This window comes from Papio anubis, chromosome 14 (assembly GCF_008728515.1).
Source record: "Papio anubis isolate 15944 chromosome 14, Panubis1.0, whole genome shotgun sequence".
NCBI classification, from domain to species: Eukaryota; Metazoa; Chordata; class Mammalia; order Primates; family Cercopithecidae; genus Papio; species Papio anubis.
In genome coordinates, this window is record NC_044989.1 from 54,376,524 (window position 1) to 54,398,531 (window position 22,008).

The 22,008-nt window shown below is 40.0% G+C and overlaps 1 protein-coding gene across 5 annotated transcripts in view; it reads right to left on the bottom strand.

The window, feature by feature from the left end:
- The window catches only part of PSME4 (proteasome activator subunit 4), a 106,777-nt gene that overhangs the window by 79,298 nt on the left and 5,471 nt on the right, over window positions 1–22,008 (bottom strand). For all 5 annotated transcript variants that reach the window (XR_004178252.1, XM_031655157.1, XM_031655160.1 and 2 more), the window contains exons 2-3: window positions 6,508–6,648; window positions 5,797–5,913 (exon numbers count right to left, since the gene is read on the bottom strand). Coding sequence is in view for 4 of the 5 variants with exons in the window: in XM_031655157.1 (XP_031511017.1) it covers window positions 5,797–5,913; window positions 6,508–6,648 (258 nt within the window). In the remaining variant the exon portion in view is untranslated. The remainder of the gene's footprint in view (window positions 1–5,796; window positions 5,914–6,507; window positions 6,649–22,008) is intronic.

A 22,008-nucleotide genomic window follows, 5' to 3' on the forward strand; every position in this document is an offset into this window, starting at 1 on the left:
TTTGCTTTTTCATAAATGAACTGGTTAACTGTAACGATGGGCTATTCTGTATATCTGACTTCATCCCTTCATAATTTAATGGTAACTGCTTATACAGTATTTGTTTTTCTTAAACCTGTACCAAACGCTCATCTAGTTTTACTTGCCTTCTCTATTTCCAAACAAATCCACCATAAGTTAGACATTATCCATCTCATATCTAATCTTCAAAATCTAATATTGCTCAGTTAAACTAGTAAGTAGTCATTTTTCATAGCCACTTCACTCAAAATTAGGGCCAAGATAATTTCACCATAAAGAAAGGTATAAATAGGCCAGGTGCGGTGGCTCACACCTGTGGTCAGGTGTTCAAGACCAGCCTGGCCAACATGATGAAACCCCATCTCTACTACAAATACAAAAAATTAGCTGGATTTGGTGGTGCACACCTGTAATCCCAGCTACTCAGGAGGCTGAGGCAGGAAAATCGCTTGAACCTTGTGCCACTGCACTCCAGCCTGGGCAACAAGAGCAAAAAAAAACTCCATCTCAAAAAAAAAAAGTATAAATAATAAGTACAACATTGTCCTTACTGATGTGCATTAGCATTGACTTTTCATTAAAATTACTTTTAAAGGCCGGGCGCGGTGGCTCAAGCCTGTAATCCCAGCACTTTGGGAGGCTGAGATGGGCGGATCACGAGGTCAGGAGATCGAGACCATCCTGGCGAACACAGTGAAACCCCGTCTCTACTAAGAAATACAAAAAATAGCCGGGCGAGATGGCGGGAGCCTGTAGTCCCAGCTACTCGGGAGGCTGAGGCCGGAGAATGGCGTGAACCCGGGAGGCGGAGCTTGCAGTGAGCTGAGATCCGGCCACTGCACTCCAGCCTGGGCTACAGAGCGAGACTCCGTCTCAAAAAAAAAAAAAATTACTTTTAAAAAGTATACCTTTATGGTAAGTGTTAAGAAATTGTAATAACTCTTACCACTCACATAAAAAGAGCATGCATAATTGTTTTAAATGACAATAAGCCTGATCAACTTGAACTTGAACTAAGTATTTTTTAAATTTGCTTTTAAAAGATCAGTTTTTAAAGAAAGAACATTGTAGCACAGAAACAACTTTTGTGAGAAACACTATCCAAAACATTAATAAAATCTGGTAAAAAAATTTTCTTTTTGAGATGGGAGTCTGGCTCTGTCGCCCAGGCTGGAGTACAGTGGGATGATCTTAGCTCAATGCAGCCTCTGCCTCCCGGGTTCCAGCGATTCTCCCGCCTCAGCCTCCTGGGTAGCTGGGATTACAGGCATGCGCCATCACACTAGGCTAATTTTTGTATTTTTAGTAGAGATGGGGTTTCACCATGTTGGCCAGGCTGGTCTTGAACTCCCGACCTCAGGTGATCCATCTACCTCAGCCTCCCAAAGTGCTAGGATTACAGGCGTGAGCCACCATACCCGGCCGAATTTTGCTAAAATTTTAAATTTCCAAATAAAAGAATATTTTTAAAAATAAATAGGATGGTCTTCAAATACATTAAAAAATAATTGTAAATACCGTATTAATAATCATGGTTTACAACCATAAAATCTTTTAAATTTCAACAGGTTTTAGGAGAAATTCTTCTCATCATTTGATTATCATATTAAATTTTGTAGCTAGAGATCATCCATGAGCTGCTGGTAGTAATTTAAACTCCTAAGTATGGCCACATGTGCCAAGAAACCCCAAACAGAGGTCTGGAAAATGTCGTTTCCATGTGGTGAGTGTGGGGAGCTGAGGACAAAGGATTTAACTGTATCTTAAAGAGCACCAATTCAAATAGCTCTTTAATGACTCAATAGAGAAACAAATGCCATAAACAAATACCAGAAAAAGAAAATATCAAATTTCTCCAGAGGCAGATTAATATGAAAAAAATGAAAATATAATACTATATGATACCCTTAGAACAATACATGTAAAAGAGAATAGATACTTTTAAAAATAAATTTTAAGAAGTAGTAAACAAGTTATGTAGGCCCAAGCTACTCATGATGCAAATATGAAAACCTTTATAACCACCCACAAAAACCAAATTAGTGGTAATAATACTAAATAAATGTATACACATAGCAATTGAAATATGAATTGTTTGTGCCCATTTGTAAAAGCGATCTATGCATAATTCTCCCACATTTTGTGAGGAGCAACACCATTAGTGCGTTGCCTATGATATAACTTGCAATATGCTAGTCAAAGTAAGTGTATGGGATATTGTTTTATAAAATAAAACCATGTCCGTAAGATTCAAAAGCTTCATTTATAAAGTAAATAATAATTCTTATATCACTAACAATTAGTTCACACTCATCTCCTTTCCAATTTTACTTCTTCTATTGCATAAAAAACACTACCAATTCTTTCTCCAGTAAAAAGTAGACTGAGATGGGGATAAAGAGACTAAAAAGGGTCTTTTGCCCTAGAGGCAAAAAGACAGACAGAAAGCTAGAAGGAGGAAGTAAGGAAGAAAAGGAAAGAGGGAAACAAGGATACAAAAAGGGATGGAGAGAGGATGGAAAAGGTAAAGAGGAAGGGAAGAGAGGGAAGTTGATAATCTTTGCTTCAAACAATAGAACTAGCTTTTAAAATCATGTTGAAATACATGCCACCACCCTAAGCAGCAATTTCAATTAGGACAAAAACATAAGGCACATAAGTTTAAAATTTGAAAGACAGTTAACAAATTAAGCAATCTTTCACTTTTGATTATAAAAATAGCATTCTAAAAATAGTATGAACACATGTAGTCAGCCGACAAAACTGTTTCAAAATGTGGCAGAATATATCTAAGATGAAAAAACTCAAAATTGTCACAGTGTAGGTAATGAGTATAGGTAGGTTATATGATTTATAAATTTTATTTTAGAATAATTACAATTACAAAATGAAATGCTGAGTCTGTTAAGAGTTGAGAGTCAGTGCCGTGTTTCAGTCACAACGTGTCTTCAAAAGATCAAGAATAGTCATGGTAAAACTTTTAAGGACAAGGATGATGTGACACTTTAGGAAGAGACATGGTAAACATAATCAATAAGCACTGACTGACCAATATTAATAGAAAATTTCCAGACAAACAGCTCTTATCACTGAAGAGGAAAGCCATGGATATTTATTAATGACCACACAGGACTTTAAAAGCAGCATGTGCCTTTGCAAAGGTAGACCTTTAAGGCAGGAAAGTAGGACACTTGGTTATAAAGCAGCGAATAAGAGGGCATACTAAAGAACAGGGTATCACTGAAGAAACTGCCTTATCTCCTCCTTTCATTTACAAAATACTTTCAGAAGCAGCCAAAATTATCAGCAAGAAAAATCTCAGAAGGATAACTGATCTGAACACAGTTCAAAGGTCCCTGAGATCTATGAAATGGTGAGGCCTGTCTATGGCCATTAACACCCTGAATGTGCCCAATCTCATCTGAAATGGTGAAGCCAGTAAGAAATTCCCTGACCTCTCATTTAAAGAAGACTCAGTCAAACCAGTCTAGATCACGGTCCCTGTGGCAAAAATAACACCCAAAAGGAATCTTTACAAACAAAGCTTTTGTATTCAATTCTGAGTTTTCTTAATAAATATTGGGGCTGGGTGTAGTGGCTCAAGCCTGTAATCCCAGCACTTTGGGAGGCCAAGGCGGGAGGATCTCCTGAGCCCAGGAGTTCAAGACTAACCTGGGCAACACAGTGAGACCCCGTCTCTACAAATAAAAAGTTTTAAAAATTAGCCGGGCATGGTGGCACATGCCTGTGGTCCCAGCTTCTCAGGAGGCTGAGGCGGGAAGACTGCTTGAGCCCAGGAGGTCAAGGCTGTGGTGATGCAAGATCTTGCCACTGCACTCCAGCCTGGGCAACAGAGCAACCCTGAAAAAGGAAGGAAGGAAGGAATGGAGAGAGGAAGGGAGGGAGGGAGGGAGGGAAGAAAACATAACAAATACTGGTAAAAACATACTTGCACAATGTACTACTCTATTTCATGATAAAATTTGCATTTTTATGGTTGAAATGAGTTTCTTTGTTTTAACACATGAAACTTGCAAGAAATAAATGACTTCTAACCACTTTACTTGTCCCAAACTGTCCAAAAACCAATTAGGACCTAATTGAAGATCATGTTTTACCTCCTCCATTTACACCATTTCACATTTGCCATCTGCACTCATTTTCAAAAAATTCTATGGTAAGGGACAAAGACTGTTGACCTAAGTAAAGGCTGAGGGCTAATCATAGATTACATGAATTTAACAAGAAATAATGAAATAATGTAGACACGCCTAAGACTGAGAGAGAAAACCGCAGAAGTCTTTAAAGACTTAATTTATAAAAAAGAAAAAGGAAATTAATACAGGCATAAAGAATGGTGCTCTTCAAGAAATAAGTACACAGGCCAGGCGCGGTGGCTCACGCCTATAAACCCAGCGCTTTGGGAGGCCGAGGCGGGCGGATCACAAGGTCAGGAGATCGACACCATCTTGGCTAACATGGTGAAACCCTGTCTCTACTAAAAATACAAAAAAATTAGCCGGGCGTGGTAGCGGATGCCTGTAGTCCCAGCTGTGCGGGAGGCTGAGGCAGGAGAATGGCGTGAACGTGGGAGGCGGAGCTTGCAGTGAGCCGAGATCACGGCACTGCACTCCAGCCTGGGCGACAGAGCGAGACTCTGTCTCAAAAAATAAAAGAAAAAGAAAAAGAAATGAGTATATATGACAAATGACTCTAGACAATGAGAAAAAACAGCTAGCTATTAAAACCTGAATAGGCGGTAGGGCGCAGTGGCTCATGCCTGAAATCCCAGCACTTTGGGAGGCCGAGGTGGGCGGATCACGAGGTCAGGAGATTGAGACCATCCTGGCTAACACGGTCAAACCCCTCTCTACTAAAAATACAAAAACAATTAGCTGGGCGTGGTGGTGGGCTCCTGTAGTCTTAGCTGCTGGGGAGGCTGAGGTAGGAGAATGGCATGAACCCGGGAGGCGGAGCTTGCAGTGAGCTGAGATGACGCCATTGCACTCCAGCCTGGGCAATAGAGCGAGCCTCCGTCTCAAAAAAAAACAAAACAAACAAACAAACAAAGAAACAAAACACTGAAGAGGCCGGGCATGGTGGCTCATGCCTGTAATCCCAGGACTTTGGGAGGCCAAGAGAGGCATATCACCTGAGGTCAGGAGTTTGAGACCAGAGTGGCCAAAATGGCGAAACCCCATCTCTACTAAAAATACAAACATTAGCTGGGAATGGTGGTGCGCGCCTGTAATCCCAGCTGCTCCTGAGGTTGAGGCACGAGAATCACTTAAACCTGGGAGGCGGAGGTTGCAGTGGGCTGAGATTGTGCCACTGCACTCCAGCCTGAGCAACAGAGGGAGACCCTGTCTCAGAAAAAAGAAGAATGATAAGCCAAACATGCTAAAACTGAGAAAATTTAAAGCTAGACTACAATTGGATAGAAATGATACCTATCAGTCAAGTATGAAATCACTATTAACCAAAAAAAGGCAGATGCTATTTTATTATATAAACTCAGAATAAAATATAAAACCAAAAATTAGGTCTCCAAGAGGCAGGCTGTAGATGGAAGAAGTCAATGATCTGCAAGAGAGATGCAGCTTCAGATACAGTTTATAGAGGGCAATGAATTGCTTCAGGAGTCAAATTACATAGAAATATGCACATTAAAATATCTGCTTGTTTCTTTCAAACAACCCAGTATTTTTCAATCATGATCACTCCCTAAAAGACCCCAAGTACTCCCAAATAAGTATTTTAAATGGAAACACTTACTTAGGAAACCAATTTAATCCTAGGTGCTCTGTCTTGGAATATAATATTCTTTCTACCATATCATAAAGTGGTCTCCAGGGTAACTCCAAATCATCTCTTGAAAGAAGTTCCTTTTTCCTAAAAAGTAAAATAAAACAAATACCTACGTGTGCATGTGTGCACAGATGTGTGTATACCACAAATACTACACAGGGACAGTTAAATATTGCTGCTCATCACAGTGGGTTTTGCTTTTCCCCATCCACGGCCACTCACTAGCAGAACATAAGAATAATGCACCCAATTCTTGCTGCTGCTCAAACCTCAAAGAGTTCCAGATAAAAGAGGGCATTTAAATTTGTGTCACCATCACTGTAGATGAATTTCATGTTTTCCCACACTATGGAATATTTGTTTCCAGCATTGAGCTGGATGCTTCAGGGTAAGCAAAAGAATCTATAATATTTGTCTTGTTTTCTCGAGGGACTTAACAACCTATGAAAGGGGAAATTCAATGGGTGCTAGAGAAAAGACCACGTCATGGAAGAGATGCAATTTTAACTAAAAGGTTAATTAACACATTTGATGAAACTAAAGATAATGTTTTTTGCAATCAATTTCCAAATTGACAACTTGAGACTTGGTCTTCTTACCAAAAGGACTTAGTCCTCATTCCCTAAAACCCTGAAGAAACAAACAAACCTTAACGGAAACCACTGGAAATAGACTTACTTTAACAAGTTGATCAAAAGGCGGGCAAATCCCTGCATCATGCTGATTTCCAGTTTTGGAATTGATACCAGCTCATACAATAACTTAATAAAAAGAACATGATCTTCTTTGCTAAATTTTCTCCCATAAAGTCGAATATATCTGCAAGAGAAAAACAGATATACCCTTTAAAAATAGGTATAATGATACACCCATGTTCAATGCAGCATTATCCATAGAAGCCAAGATGTAGATGCAACCTGAATGGCCACAGAAGGATGAATGGATAAGGAAAATGTGGCATATGCAATACAATGGATTGTCTTTTTTTTTTTTTTTTTTTTAACATTTCATGGAAAACTTTTTATTGGTTTTCTGGATAGAAACGGGAATTTATTTGCCAGGAAGAATGATCCCATCATACTTCAGCTAGAACCAGTGGATGAGGATGATTCAGTCTTAAAAAAGAAGGAAATCCAGGCATAAGCTACAACATGGATGAACCATAAGTGAAATAAGCCAGTCACAAAAGACAAATACCGTGTAGGTATCTAAAGTAATCAAACTCATAGAAACAGAAAGTAGAATGGTTGCTGCCAGGGGTTGGGAGGAGGGGGAAATGGAGAGCTGTTATTCAATGGGTATAGTTTCAGTCACGTAAAATAAAAAATTCTACAACAATGTATATATGGTTAACAACACTGCATTGTACACTTAATTAAGATAAACTTGATATTTATTTTTAATGACAATTTTTTAAAACAGGTGTGGTAACAATTTCAAATGTCTTTGATGGTTAAGTATTTTATATCTATTCTCACTGGTATGCGGTAAAGACTTATTCTGTACTTTAATCAAGAGATTACCAGGCCAGGCAAAGCAGCTCATGCCTGTAATCCCAGCACTTTGAGAGGCTAAAGTGGAAGGATCGCTTGAACCCTGGAGTTCAAGACCAGCCTGGGCAACATGGCAAAACCCAATCTCCACAACAAATACAAAATATTAGCCAGGCATGATGGCGTGTGCCTGTGGTCCCAGTTACTCGGGTTGGGGGAGGGCTGAGGTGGAAGGATCACTGGAGCCCAGGAAGTCAAGCCGGCAGTGAGCTGTGATGGCGCAACTGTGCTCCATCTAGCCTAGGCGACAGAGTGAGACCTTGTCTTCAAAAAAAAAAAAAAAAGAAAGAGATTACCAAATAAGTATCTTAATAACCAATGGTAACTGAGTTATCATCAACATCTAATGATCAATTAAAACACTGCTCTCTTATTGTAAACAAGTTACATAACTTGTACTATTTGTTTCTAACAGTTAACTTATAATTACAATACAATGAGGTTACTACCAAAAATAAATATTTTATCCAAAATTACATTTTAAGTGTCTAACTATAAACAATGTAATCAAAAGCATTAACTTTAAGCAAATTTAAGAAAAAGGTGTCCCAATGGCCGGGCACGGTGGCTCATGCCTGTAATTCCAGCACTCTGGGAGGCCGAGGCAGGCAGATCACCTGAGGTCAGGAGTTCGAGACCAGCCTGACCAACATGGAGAAACCCCGTCTCTACTAAAAATACAAAATTAGCCTGGCATGGTGGCACATGCCTATAATCCCAGCTACTAGGGAAGCTGAGGCAGGAGAATCGCTTGAACCTGGAAGGTAGAGGTTGCGGTGAGCTGAGATCACACCATTGCACTCCAGCCTGGGCAACAAGAGCGAAACTCCATCTCAAAAAAAAAAAAAGGGAAGAAAAGAGAAAAGTGTTCCAAAACCCAAGAACAACAAATCAGAGTACATTTAATAATTCAGAAGTAAATGATCCAAACAAATTACTGTATACTTAAAATCATAAAACCCTTTGAGGAGGGTCATTTTATTATTAAATACATAAATCAACAGGAAAAGGAGCATTAGTATTCCCCATAAGATCTTTAACACTCCCCCAGTACCTAAGAGCAAATTAAACTTACATTTAACTTCTTTTTTTCCCCCCCCCCGCAAGACAGAGTCTTGCTCTGTCACCCAGGCTGGAGTACAGTGGCCCAATCTCAGCTCACTGCAACCTCTGCCTCCTAGGTTCAAGCAATTCTCCTGCCTCAGCCTCCCCAGTAGCTGGGATTACAGGCACCCAACACCACACTCGGTTAATTTTTCTATTTTTAGTAGAGACAGGGTTTCACCATGTTGGCCAGGCTGGTCTCAAACTCCTGACCTTGTGATCTCCCCATCTCGGCCTCCCAAAGTGCTGGGATTACAGGCGTGAGCCACTGCGCCCGACACTTACATTTAATTTCTAAAGTTAGGGCATCTAACTGCTTTTTTATTTTCCAGAAATTCTTCAAAATTCTTGGTTAAGTAACTCGTTTTTATTTTTTCAAGCTGGTCTGAATTTATCCAACTCTTTTCTGTCGTTTCAAGGTATAATCCCATGATCTCACATTAGTACTATGAGACCAGCAAGTATACAGGGAGGAGCAATGAGACCCGAAATCTTGTTTTGACTCTGCCAGTACAGGTTGCAGACCCTTAATCCGAAAATCCAAAACCCTCCAAAATCCAAAACTTTCTGAGCAACAACATGACACTCAAAGGAAATGCTCATGGAGTTTTCCAATTTCTGATTTTTTGATTTGAGATGCTCAATCGGTAAGAACATAATGCAGATATTACAAAACCTCAAAATATCCAAAATCCTAAACATTTCTGGTCCCAGAATTTCAAATAAGGGATATTCAACATAATTATTGTAAAAGTCTCTTAAACACCCTAAAATGGCAACGCACATAGATTAATGAAGACAAAAGATCCTACACCCGAACATATTATTATTTTGGGCTGTTGAACAAGCATAATGATACAGCCTTCTGACGCCTCCCCCAATTTCACTCTAAATTTAGGAGCAAAAGCTGGAATCATTAAAATGTTATTTTAAATGAAAACAATCTCCCTAAAAACTGGCACACACTTTTAAGATATCTTAAGATAGAAGACGTCAAAGAAAAATTCCCTGCTTTCAGTGGCTGCTTCAGGCCTTGTCAAGATTCCAGATGCCAGCCAGGCACGGTGGCTCATACCTGTAATCCCAGCACTTTGGGAGGCCAAGGTGGGCAGATCACTTGAGGTTAGGAGTTCGAGACTGGCCTGGCCACTATGGTGAAACTGTGTCTCCACTACACGCCTGTAATCCCAGCACTTTGGGAGGCCGAGGCAGGCAGATCATGAGGTCAAGAGATGGAGGCCATCCTAGTCAACATGATGAAACCCTCGTCTCTACTAGAAATACAAAAATTAGTTGGGCATGGTGGTGCCCACCTGTAGTTCCAGCTACTTGGGAGACTGAGGCAGGAGACTTGTTTGAACCCAGGAGGTGGAGGTTGCAGTTGAGCCGAGATGATGCTAGAGTACTCCAGCCTGGGCAACAGAGCGAGACTCGGTCTCAAACAAACAAACCAACAAACAGATTCCAGATGCCCCTGGAGTCATGCACTCATTCTCCCCTGTGGTTAGGATACTTCTGCAGAAAAACTGGAGAAACACTGTACTCTAAGCCAGCAGTCCCCAACCTTTTTGGTACCAGGGAGAAGCTCACAAAGAGTGCACAAGCTTGCATGCGCAGTTCACAATAGGGTTTGAGCTCCTATGAGAAGCTAACACCAAGGCACATCTGACAGGAGGCAGACCTCAGACGGTAATGCCCAATCGCCTGCCCACTGCTCACCTCCTGCTGTGCAGCCCAGTTCCCAACAGGCCACGGACCCACACCAGTCCCTGGGCTGGGGGTTGGGGAGCCCCTGCTCCAAGCCAGAGTAACACTGAAGTAACTTAGCTACAGCCCATTGTTTTCACTGCAGTAGACAGACAACTGTATGTTTAACATTAGTTGGGGACATAAAATTAACAAAGCTCAAATTTTAATACTATAAAAAGAGACCAACTGGGGGATTCCTGGAAAGTCTAGGGCTGCTGGGAAAGATTTTGGAGGGACTCCTCAGAAAGCTTCTATTTCCCCCAGTTCCTCGCCAACCAGCAAGTGGTTCTTATCTCAGCATTTATCAAAATGTGGTGCAAGAGATTTGTTTTAAAAGGGCACAAAAGTTCTAACCATAAAAAGAAAATTAATAAATTGGTCTTTATATTCTAGTCACAATAAGACACCATTAAAAGTAAAAAGCCCGAGGCCGAGACGGGCGGATCACGAGGTCAGGAGATCGAGATCATCCTGGCTAACACGGTGAAACCCCGTCTCTACTAAAAAATACAAAAAATTAGCCGGGCGAGGTGGTGGGCGCCTGTAGTCCCAGCTACATCGGGAGGCTGAGGCAGGAGAATGGTGTAAATCCAGGAGGCGGAGCTTGCAGTGAGCTGAGATCCGGCCACTGCACTCCAGCCTGGGTGACAGAGCCAGACTCCGTCTCAAAAAAAAAAAAAAAAAAAGTAAAAAGCCCAGATATCTGAAATACACATATTTGACAAAGAAGTATCTCCAAATTACGTAAAGAACTACTACAAACTAATAAGAAAAAGCCATAATCCAATTAAAAATGAGAAAAAAGGCTGGGCGTAGTACACCTATAATTCCAGCACTGTGGGAGGCCAAGGCGGGAGGATCAATTGAGCTCAGGAGTTCAAGACCAACCTGAGCAACATGCTGAAACCCCATGTCTATTTAAAAAAAAAAAAAGAAGAAGAACAATGCAGGGTAACTTTTAAAATGCATTATTTTGGGGATCCAAAAATCCTAGGAATATTAAATCTCAGTAAAGCTGTCTTTTTTTTTTTTTTTTTTTTTTTTTTAAGGTGACTGAAAAATAAATTCCTGGAGTACTAAAGACTACCAACCTTCATTTTTTAGACTATTCTGGTTTGACTTTCCTGTACACTTAAGTTCAAAAATCCTACTTTAGACTGTACCTACAGATGGTCCATTCCCTCCTTCCAGTTAATTTTCACACTAGTTTTAGGACTAACGATTACTATTAGGTGCTCCAAAATATCTGAAAACCCTGGTAAATAGTCATGATTGAACATGATTGATACAGAATATTTCTTTCAACCATCCAGAATATATGGATGACAAGTCATTTTGTTCCATCCTCCCACAGGGGAAGAAAAAAAAAGAGTAAAAGATAATACAATAGCATTTCCAGCTGCTTCCTCCTCATGGCCCTACAATGCATTAATCAAATGATTTAATTTTTAATCATAAGATAGTGGGCCAGGTGCCATGGCTCACACCTGAAATCCCAGCATTTTGGAAGGCAGAAGCAGGAGAATCACTTGAACGCAGGAGTTCAAGACCAGCCTGGGCAACATAGTAAGACCGCCATCTCTACTATACATATTAAAAAATTTAATAATAACAAATTAATAAAAATCCTACATCTAGCAATATTATCTTGAATAAATAATTCAGGCCAGATGCAGTGGCTCACACCTGTAATCCCAGCACTCTGGGAGGCCGAGGCAGGCAGATCACTTGAGGTCAGGAGTTCAAGATGAGCCTGGCCAACATGGCAAAACCCCTGACTCTTCTAAAAAATACAAAAATTAGCTGGGCGTAGTGGCAGGCATCTATAGTCCCAGCTATTCAGGAGGCTGAGGCAGAAGAATCAGTTGAACCCCGGAGGCGGAGGTTGCAGTGAGCCAAGATCACGCCACTGCACTCCAGCCTGGGTAACAGAGAGACCTGTCTCAAAAAATAATAATAATAATTCAGAATATCAAAGTCAAAATGCCAAAATAGGCCAGGCATTGTGGCTCATGCCTATAATCCTAGCACTTTGGGAAGTTGAGGAGAAGGAAAGATCACTTGAGGACAAGAATTCAAGACCAACCTAGGTAACACAGGGAGACCCCTGTCTCTATAAAAAAATCGCCAGGTATGATGGCACGTGCCTGTAGTCCCAGCTACTTGGGAGGCTGAACCACGAGAAGCATCTGAGTCTGGGAGGTTGAGGCTGCAGCGAGCCATGATCTTGCTACTGCATTTCAGCCTAGGTAACACAGCAAGACCCTGACTCTCCAAAAATAAAAAAAATTTTTTAAAGCCAAATGCACATATGTAATTTTCAAAATTTCCTGAAAAATATCTAAAAGTCTAGTATGAGAATGGATTGTTAAAGTATGGCTTATTCCTTTAGACTAAGCTTGTCCAACCCGTGGCCCAGGATTGTTTTGAATGTGGCCCAACACAAATTCATTAACTTTCTTAAAACATTTAGGTTTTTTTGCAATTTTTTAAAGCTCATCAGCTATCATTAGCATTAGTGTATTTCATGTGTGGTCCAGGACAATTCTTCCAGTGTGACCCAGGGAGGCCAAAAGATTAGACACCTGTGCTTTAGACTACAATGCAGTCATTTAAAATTATGTTTTCAAATAACCTTTAGTAGAACATGGATTGGAATATTTTTAAAGCAAGGCTCAAAACAATATGATATAACTAAATAAAAATACATAATCATTCAAGGAAAAAGAAATAAAGCAGGCCAGGCACAGTGGCTCATGCCTGCAATCCAAGCACTTTGGGAGGCCACGGCAGGCAGATTACTTGAGTCCAGGAGTTTGAGACTAGCCTGGGCAACACTGCGAGACCTCGTGCCTACAAAATATACAAAAATTAGCTGTGCATGGTAGCGCATGTCTGTAGTCCCGGCTACTCGGGAGGCTGAGGTGGGAAGATTGGTGGGGCCTGGGAAGCAAAGGTTGCAATGTGCCAAGATCGTGCCACTGCACTCCAACCTATGCAATGGTGAGACCTTAGTCTCAAAAACAAAACAAAACAAAACAAAAAAAGAAAAAAGTAAATACCATAAAATATTATCTCTGGAAGCCAGGTGCAGTGGCTCACGCCTATAGTCCCAGCAGTCTGAGAGGCTGAGACAGGCAGATGGCTTGAGCCCAGAGGATCAAGACCAGCCTGGGCAACATGGCAAAACCGCATCTCTCCACAAAGTTAAAAATTTAAAAAAAAAAGAAAGAAAGAAAAAAAACCCTACCTCTTGGTGGTAAAACTAAGCGATTTTTGTGTTTTTCAAAAAACATTTTCAGTTTTTTCACTTTTCTAAAGTAAACGGGACGGGCACAGTGGCTTGGGCCTGTAATCCCAGCACTTTAGGAGGCCGAAGCAGGAGGATCACCTCAGGTCAGGAGTTTGAGACCAGCCTCACCAACATGATGAAACCCCGTCTCTACTAAAAATACAAAAAATTAGCTGGGCATGGTGGCTTGTGCCTATAACCCCAGCTACTCAGGGAGCTGAGGCAGGAGAATCCCTTGAATCCGGGAGGAGGAGGTTGTAGCAAGCCAAGATCACACCCTTGCACTGCAGCCTCGGCGACAAGAGTGACACTGTCTCAAATAATAGTAGTAACAATAATAATTATGTCAAAAATAAACAGGAATTATTATTCTCCATATTTTTTGAGATGGAGTCTCTCTCTATCGCCCAGGGTGGAGTGCAGTGGTGCGATCTCAGCTCACAGCAACCTCCGCCTCCCAGGTTCAAGCGATTCTCCTGCCTCAGTCTCCCAAGTAGCTGGGATTATAGGCGCCCGCCATGATGCTGGGCTAACAGAAATTATTTTTATAATTAGAATTAACAATGAAAAAATTAGTATCAAACTTCTAAAGTAAAATACAATGCTTAAAATCAGATAATCAATATTTCTGCATTTCTGTGTATTATCTTAATTTGAATGTCCGTTATCAAAGACTACTTCAAGTCATAAGAGTCAACTTGAATAGGTTTCTCATCAACCAAAAATGAAAAGGGTGTGAATCAAGGTAATTGCAATGGATATGTTTAAATCCATTGAGTTCATGAAAAATATCAAAACAAAACAAAACCTCACAGACCACATCTTTAATTAAGGAATGCCAGGGAACCAAGTCATTGATTTAAAAACTGGTAAATGAAGGGGAACAATTAAGCTTTACCCTGCCACTCCTACAGGCATTCAGGATAAACAACATTTCATGAGGAAAAGTTCTTTAGAGCAGCGGTCCCTAACCTTTTTGGCACTGGGGACCGGTTTTGTGGACAACAATTTTTCCACAGATGGTGGGGGTAGTTTCGGGATGATCTGAGGGCATTACATTTATTGTGCACTTTATTTCTATTATTATTAAATTGTAATACATAATGAAATAATTACACAACTCATCATAATGTAGAATCAGTGGGATCCCTGAGCTTATTTTCCTGCAACTTAGATAGTCCCATCGGGGGGTGATGGGAGACAGTGACAGATCACCAGGAATAAGATTCTCACAAAGGGTGTGCAACCTAGATCCCTCTCATGCGCAGTTCACAACAGGGATTGTGCTCCTAAGACAATCTAATGCCACCACTGATCTGAGAGGAGGTAGAGCTCAGGTGGTAATGTGAGCAATGGGGAGGGGCTGTAAATTCGGCTCAGCACGGTTCCTAACAGGTCACAGCAGATAACAGTCCGTGGCCTGGGAGATGGAGACCCCTGCTTTAGGGATTCTCACCAAATAAGCAGAGCGAAATGTTTAAGTATCACCATTTTGGAATCCCTAACGATGTAAAATGGCTACTAATATCACTGAAGAAGTAAGACATTAAGCATCTCCTGATAACAGTATATAATACCACCTACTGCACAGTCTTGAAAAAGAAAGCAAAACTTTATGTGCTGAATAACGGTAACAAAATATTGTGTGAGACAAATATGAAAATTTTGAGCTTACAAAAACTATGTTCCCTTTTCAATCCCCTGTGGAACACATATAAAAACTTGTTGGCCAGGAGCAGTGGCTCATGCCTATAATCCCAGCACTTTGGAAGGCCGAGGCAGGTGGATCACTTGAGGTCAGGACTTCGAGACCAGCCTGACCAACATGGAGAAACCCTGTCTCTACTAAAAATACAAAAATTAACTGGGCTTGGTGGCAGATACCTATAATCCCAGTTATTCAGGAGGCTGAGCCAGGAGAATTGCTTGAACCCGGGAGGTGGAGATTGCAGTGAGCCAAGATGGCGCCGCTGCCTTCCAGCCTGGGAGACAGAGAGACTCCATCTTTAAAAAAAAAAAAAAAAAAAAAATTAGCCAGGCATGGTGGCATGCACCTGTAATCCCAGCTACTCAGGAGGCTGAGGTGGGAGAACTGCTTGAACCCAGGAGGCGGAGATTACAGTGAGCCGAGATAGTGCCACTGCACTGCAGGCCGGACCACAGAGTGAGACTCCATCTCAAAAAAAAACAACAAAAAAACTTGTCATAAACTAAACCACAAAAAAAAAAAAAATTCACTTAATTTTAACACATAGAAATCATTCTGGCCAAACAATCTGATTACGATACAATGTAAACCAGAAAATATTAATGGGATTATAACCAAGAGAAACCAAATCCATTCGAAAACACACCAGTCAATATCAGACTTTTAGGCATTCCTCCCCCAAGAGGCACTTCCTTTAAAGTCAGATTCAGGACAATAATGACTATTCTTACCATTATGATTCAGCATTATTCTGAATCTAGATCAAAAGAATAGGTAATAAAAATTAGTGTAATTATTTCAGGAAAGGTGGAACTAAAAGTATGGTGTCAATGCTAGGATTATACCTAAAACATCTGAAACAACTTTTAAAAAAAAAAAAACTTTTAGACTAAACTTTAAAATCTACCGAATATATATTTTTTTAAAAAAAGTCAGGAGCCTTCCTGTAGAGCATCCAGATAAAAAGTAACAGAATTCAAGGAAGATTGTTCCATTCAAATTACCAACAAAAAGATTAATTGAAAATTTCTCAAAGAGAAATATGCAGGAATTACACGTTAAAACTTTACTAAAATGTAAAATATTTAAAGAAATGGTGAGAAATAAGGACCTTTTAAAACGCCACTTAAGAGCCGGGCATGATGGCTCACATCTGTAATCCTAGCACTTTGGGAGGCCAAGGCAGGTGGATTGCTTGAATCCAGGAGTTTGAAGCCAGCCTGGGCAACATAGCAAAACCCTATCTCTACTAAAAATACAAAAATTATTTTGTATTTTTTATTTATTATTATTGTATTTTTTATTTATTAATTATTTTGTATGTACAGGTGGTGCGCACCTGTAGTCCCAGGTATTTGGGAGCCTGAGGCAGGAGAATTGCTGGAACCCAAGAGGCAGAGGTTGCAGTGAGCAGAGACCATGCCACTGTACTACAACCTAGATGACAGAGCGAGACTCTGTCTCAAAAAAAAAGAGGGGGGAAAAAAAGCTGCTTAATCCCTGACAGCTAGGGCTAAATGACAAATATTTTACAGCAAGGAAAACTACCATGACCCATGACATTTCTAAACAACCCCCTGAATTAATTTCAGGCAGTAACTTCAACTCCTGCCCACACAAAATAAACACTTCACTACAGCTATATCGGTTCCAGTCTTTTCCTTCTCTTCCCAAGGTTTCACCATATAGAAACATCAAAAACGAGAGGTAAAAGTAGCAGAGAAAACTAAGGGATCAGGAACAAATTACTGTGATTTTATTCTAAGACTAAGTCCTTCATCACTACATGTAATGTTAAAAATGTAGATAAAGCTTCTCACTGCCAGAAATACTGAGTGAACAAGTAACAGGGTTTTTTCATAAACTCACCTCCCCTATTTTCAATCAATTACCTCTATATTCAAAAAGCATTTATAGAGCAAACAACACATACAAGACAATAATGACTCAAATAGTTCCTTTGGGCCAAGAACTCACAACCAAATAAGACAGATATGAGACTCCAAGACTACCCGGAAAATGAAACATGTAAAAGCGAGATAAAATAAAGCATTAACAGAGTTTTTTGGATTGATTTTTTTAGCCGAATTTTCATCATATATTAAGTGGTCATTGACTTTGAAAGTTTAGGAAGCTGTCAGCACTTAAGATATACTCTGAAGAGGCAACCCGAGGTCAAAATAATCAGAACATCTGCAGAATTAAAAGTCATAGGAAGTCAGGCATGGGGGCTCACGCCAGTAATCCCAGCACTTTGGGAGGCTGAGACAGGAGAAACACGTGAACCTGGGAGGCGGAGGTTGTAGTGAGGTGAGATTGCTCCATTGCACTCCAGCCTGGGTGACACAGCAAGACTCCGTCTCAAAAAAAGAGTGAGAAGAAATGTTAAGTGTAAACCAAATATGGAAGCAGTCTACCTCAAGGTTCCGAATGGGAATACTTATAGTATGGGCTGCTTTTAACATTCCAATAGAGGTCTCAATGAATGCAAGGGTTTTCTGTTGCTGCTGTTGTTTGCTTACTGTTTTTATTACCATGCTCTCAGTTTGGTGTTCATACAGAATGAGATTTTGATCTAATTTTCTGCAAAGGTTAGACAGAAACATAGATTTGGATTTTTGTATTTAAAAAGGGGGGAAGAGGGGCTAAGTGCAGTGGCTTATGCCTGTAATCCCAGCACTTTGGGAGGGCAAGGCGGGAAGATTATTTGAGCCCAGGAGTTTGTGACCAGCCATGGCAACACAGTGAGACCCTGTCTCTACAAAAATAAAAATAAAATAATAAAAACCTAGCTGGGTGTACTGGTACATGCCCGTGGTCCCAGCTACTCCACAGGCTGAGATGGGAAGACTGCTTGAGCCTGGGAGGTTGAGGTTGCAGTGAGCTGTGATGGCACCATTGCACTCCAACCTGGGCAACAGAGCAAGACCCTGTCTCAAAATAAAGGAGGGAGGGGGGATGTTTGAAATGCTTGTTCCCTGGTGCTGTAAAGAAACAGCACTTGAACATAAATACAATTTCCTCAGCAAGGTCATTTTTATACTTTCTGCAGAAAGGGTACACTCGCCAGCAGTTCTGCCATGAGAGTACACCTAACAAAGGAGACAGGGTCATTTATAACCTGACGTGTCCACCCTACTGCTGTGTCCGGTTTCCAATGGTTGGAATGGGACCTCACACTCTGTATTTGCCCAGATTGGCTAGCAACTTTGAACTTTTTAAAAGAGGCAAAGGCAGAGAACAAAGGAAGGAGGAATGTGGAATGCTAAGAAAGGTAAAAACACCTTCAAATAAGGAAGAGGAACAGGCTATGACCTAATGCTTGCTTGGACCAGTATAAACACGCCAGGGCAAATATTTAGGCTAAATTGTGGGAGCTAAGAACATAAAGTACATTGATTTCTTTATTACGGCTAGCAGATACTTAATGTTAGCACAGGTCTTTGAATAAATTTTGCTTCTAAGAGAAATTACTATTTATTCCGAGGAAAGTCTTCCAAGAGGAACTGCTTCTTTACTTTTTACAAGGGAGAAGGGGGTTCTCTAAAAATAAGTATCATTTACCAGAAAAAAGTTAATTCCCAGGTTCCATGATAAGAAAAACAGTTCTTAGAAGTTATATAGTTATATGCTTATTTACAAGCTTGCCAAAAAACCAGTAAAAATCTGCGTCCACTTCAATAAAAAACATGTATTTCAAATACAATTTTATTTTACAACACTTCAGAAAGAACACTTGGGAAAACCATTCTTAAGTGACATTCAGATCTCAGAACATCAAACGGTACATTTCTTTTCTTCTAACTGCCTTTCTTAGTGCCTCAAAGTAAGGCATTAAAACACAGTGGTCAGAATGAGATTTTCTTTTTAAATAATACATTCAGAATTCCTATTTTCTTCAAATTTTTTGATGGCATTACCACCTGGCCTAGTCTGTCCTAAATGAATAAAAGTGTGCACTGAAAGAAAGCACACAGCTGGGCACGGTGGCTCATGCCTGCAATTCCAGCACTTTGGGAGGATGAGGCAGGCGGATCATGAGGTTTGGAGATTGAGACCATCGTGGCCAACATAGTGAAACCCCACCTCTACTAAATATAGGAAAATTAGCCGGGCATGGTGGCTGCCCCTGTAGTCCCAGCTACACAGGAGGCTGAGACAGGAGAATCACTTGAACCTAGGAAGCAGAGGCTGCAGTGAGCCGAGATCACGCCACTGCACTCCATCCTGGGTGACAGAGCCGGACTCAGTCTCCAAAAAAAAAAAAGGCACACATATCATATGCAGCAGCTCACGCATGTAATCTCAACACTTTCGGGAGGGAGGCCAAGGTGGCCAGCCTAAGCAACATAGTGAGACTTTGTCTCTACAGAAACTTTAAAAATTAGCTTGGCGTGGTGGTATATGTCTGTAGTCCAAGCTAATCAGGAGCCTGAGGTGGGAGGATCGCTCGAGCCCAGGAGCTTAAGGTTAAAACAGGGAATTATGATTGCACTCCCTATGATTCCAGCCTGGGTAACAGACCAAGACTGTCTCTTCAAAAAACAAAAAAACACACTAAAAGAAAGAGCATACTGGAACTTCCAGGGGTCTGAAAACTTGCACTGATACATCCCAAACGCCAAAACCAGTGCTCAGTCCACACAATGTACTCAAAAAATTGTATTCAAAGACTGATCTGCCTCTATTACATTGTATTAACCCATGACTGTGCACTAACTTATAAGCCTCTGTGTCCTCATTTTTTAAATGAAGGTAACTTAAGAGAATACTTGTTACCCCAGGATTGAATCTAAGTCTTCGAAGATAAGAGGCAGAAATGAAAGATGTCATAATGTGAAAATGTTCATTAATTAGCTATTTTCTTGACCTCTGTCCATGAGATTTGATTCTAGTAAACCTTAGACAAAAAAATCCAAATGAAATGGAAACTCAGTTGTAAAACCACCAATTTGGCAAAGAAGCAGAACCTCATGAGACTGATCAAAGTGATAACAGATGTTAATATTTTTTAGGTTTTATAATAGTATTGGTATTGCTTTTTAAAAAAAAATCCTTTTCCTTTAAAGATACATACTGGAAACATTTATGAATAAATAATATGCTTCAAAAACAATGGGGAAAGGGGATGATGAAAAGAACATAACTGGCCATGAGTTAATTAATTGAAGATGGGTGATGAGGTTCATTATATTATTGTCTTTTGTATATTTTTGATATTTTTTATAATAAAAAATATTTAATGAAAAAAGAGTTTAAATGTTGGAAAAATTCAAATCAGAAACATACATAGGCTCACTGGCCAACGATGTTCAGGAAGAAATAGCCAATTAACTAGTGAAAAGAAAACTGAAAAGCTGTTTTCAAGAAATTACTGAGAGATCTCTGGAAAATAGTAAGGGCCTCAAATAAAAGTTTATGTGTGACAGCATCATGAAAAATCAAATGTGTGCATGTGTAGGGACAGAGGGTATATGGAAACTATACTTTCCATTCAATTTTGCTGTGAACCTACAATTGCTCTCAGAAATAAAATGTATTATTTTTGAAAAAATCAAATATGAAATGTGTCTTATTGTGCTATTACATTATACAACTTTATCAAAAAAATTCATGTTCTCCAAAATCAGTTCCTTTTTTTCCCCCTTATGGAAAATCAACTTTCTCACTACAAAGAAATTTGGGTTCCCATTTTGAATGATCACTTAATAACAAAGACAAACCTCTTCTATCACTCTAACTGGTTCTCACTGATGAGTTTGGTAATTTGTCAAGATTTCAAGATTCATTTACAAATAAAACCATTTGCATTTATTGTATACTTCAATTTCAATACTCAAATATTAGATACTCTTAGATGCCTCATACCAGACAATAAAGATTCAGCAGTTATCATTTCCTTTCTTTCCCAACACGGGGATGATACGAATGTGGGTGCTCCTGTGGCCACTTACTACTTTCCACAAGAGAAGGTTGGTGTATTTGATAACTCATACCTTGACTACACTTAAGTTTCTGGTGGTTACATAATCTAATTAAATACATTATGTGGTTTCAACTGGGATAATCAATCTAGGAAGGCTACATAATATTTGTAATAATAATTAAACAACTGTACTTTCAATTCTAAAAGCTGCCACAGTTTTAATTAGCAATTAAAATGACTTCACAGTATAATACAGTCACTTAATCATAAAACAATACAGAACATGTCACTGTAGCAAACAAGGGATCTAAATTTGCTTCATCTTACACCAAACCCACACACTTTACTGAAATCAAAATTCTGTTTGAAACACACACACACACACACACACACACACACACACACACACACACACGAGAATCATGGATAGGATAACTGTAGGAAACAATAACCTATTCCCTTATTCTCCATCCTTTTCCCTCCCTTTCCTCCAGATCAGTTTAAAAAGAACAAAGAGCTAGAAAGGCCAAGTTATTATTTATTTATTTATTTATTTTTAAGACAAGAGTCTCCCTCTGTTGCCTAGGTTGGAGTGCAGTGGTGCGATCTCGGCTCAACGTAGCCTCTGCCTTCCAGGTTCAAGCGATTCTTCTGCCTCAGTCTCCCGAGTAGCTGGGATTATAGGTGAGTGCCACCACACCCGGCAAAATTTTGTATTTTTAGTAGAGACAGGGTTTCACCATGTTGGCCAGGGAACTCCTGACCTCAAGTAATCCCAGTCTCCCAAAGTGCTGGGATTACAGGCGTGAGCCACGATACCCAATGTACCCAAGAGATATTTCGAACT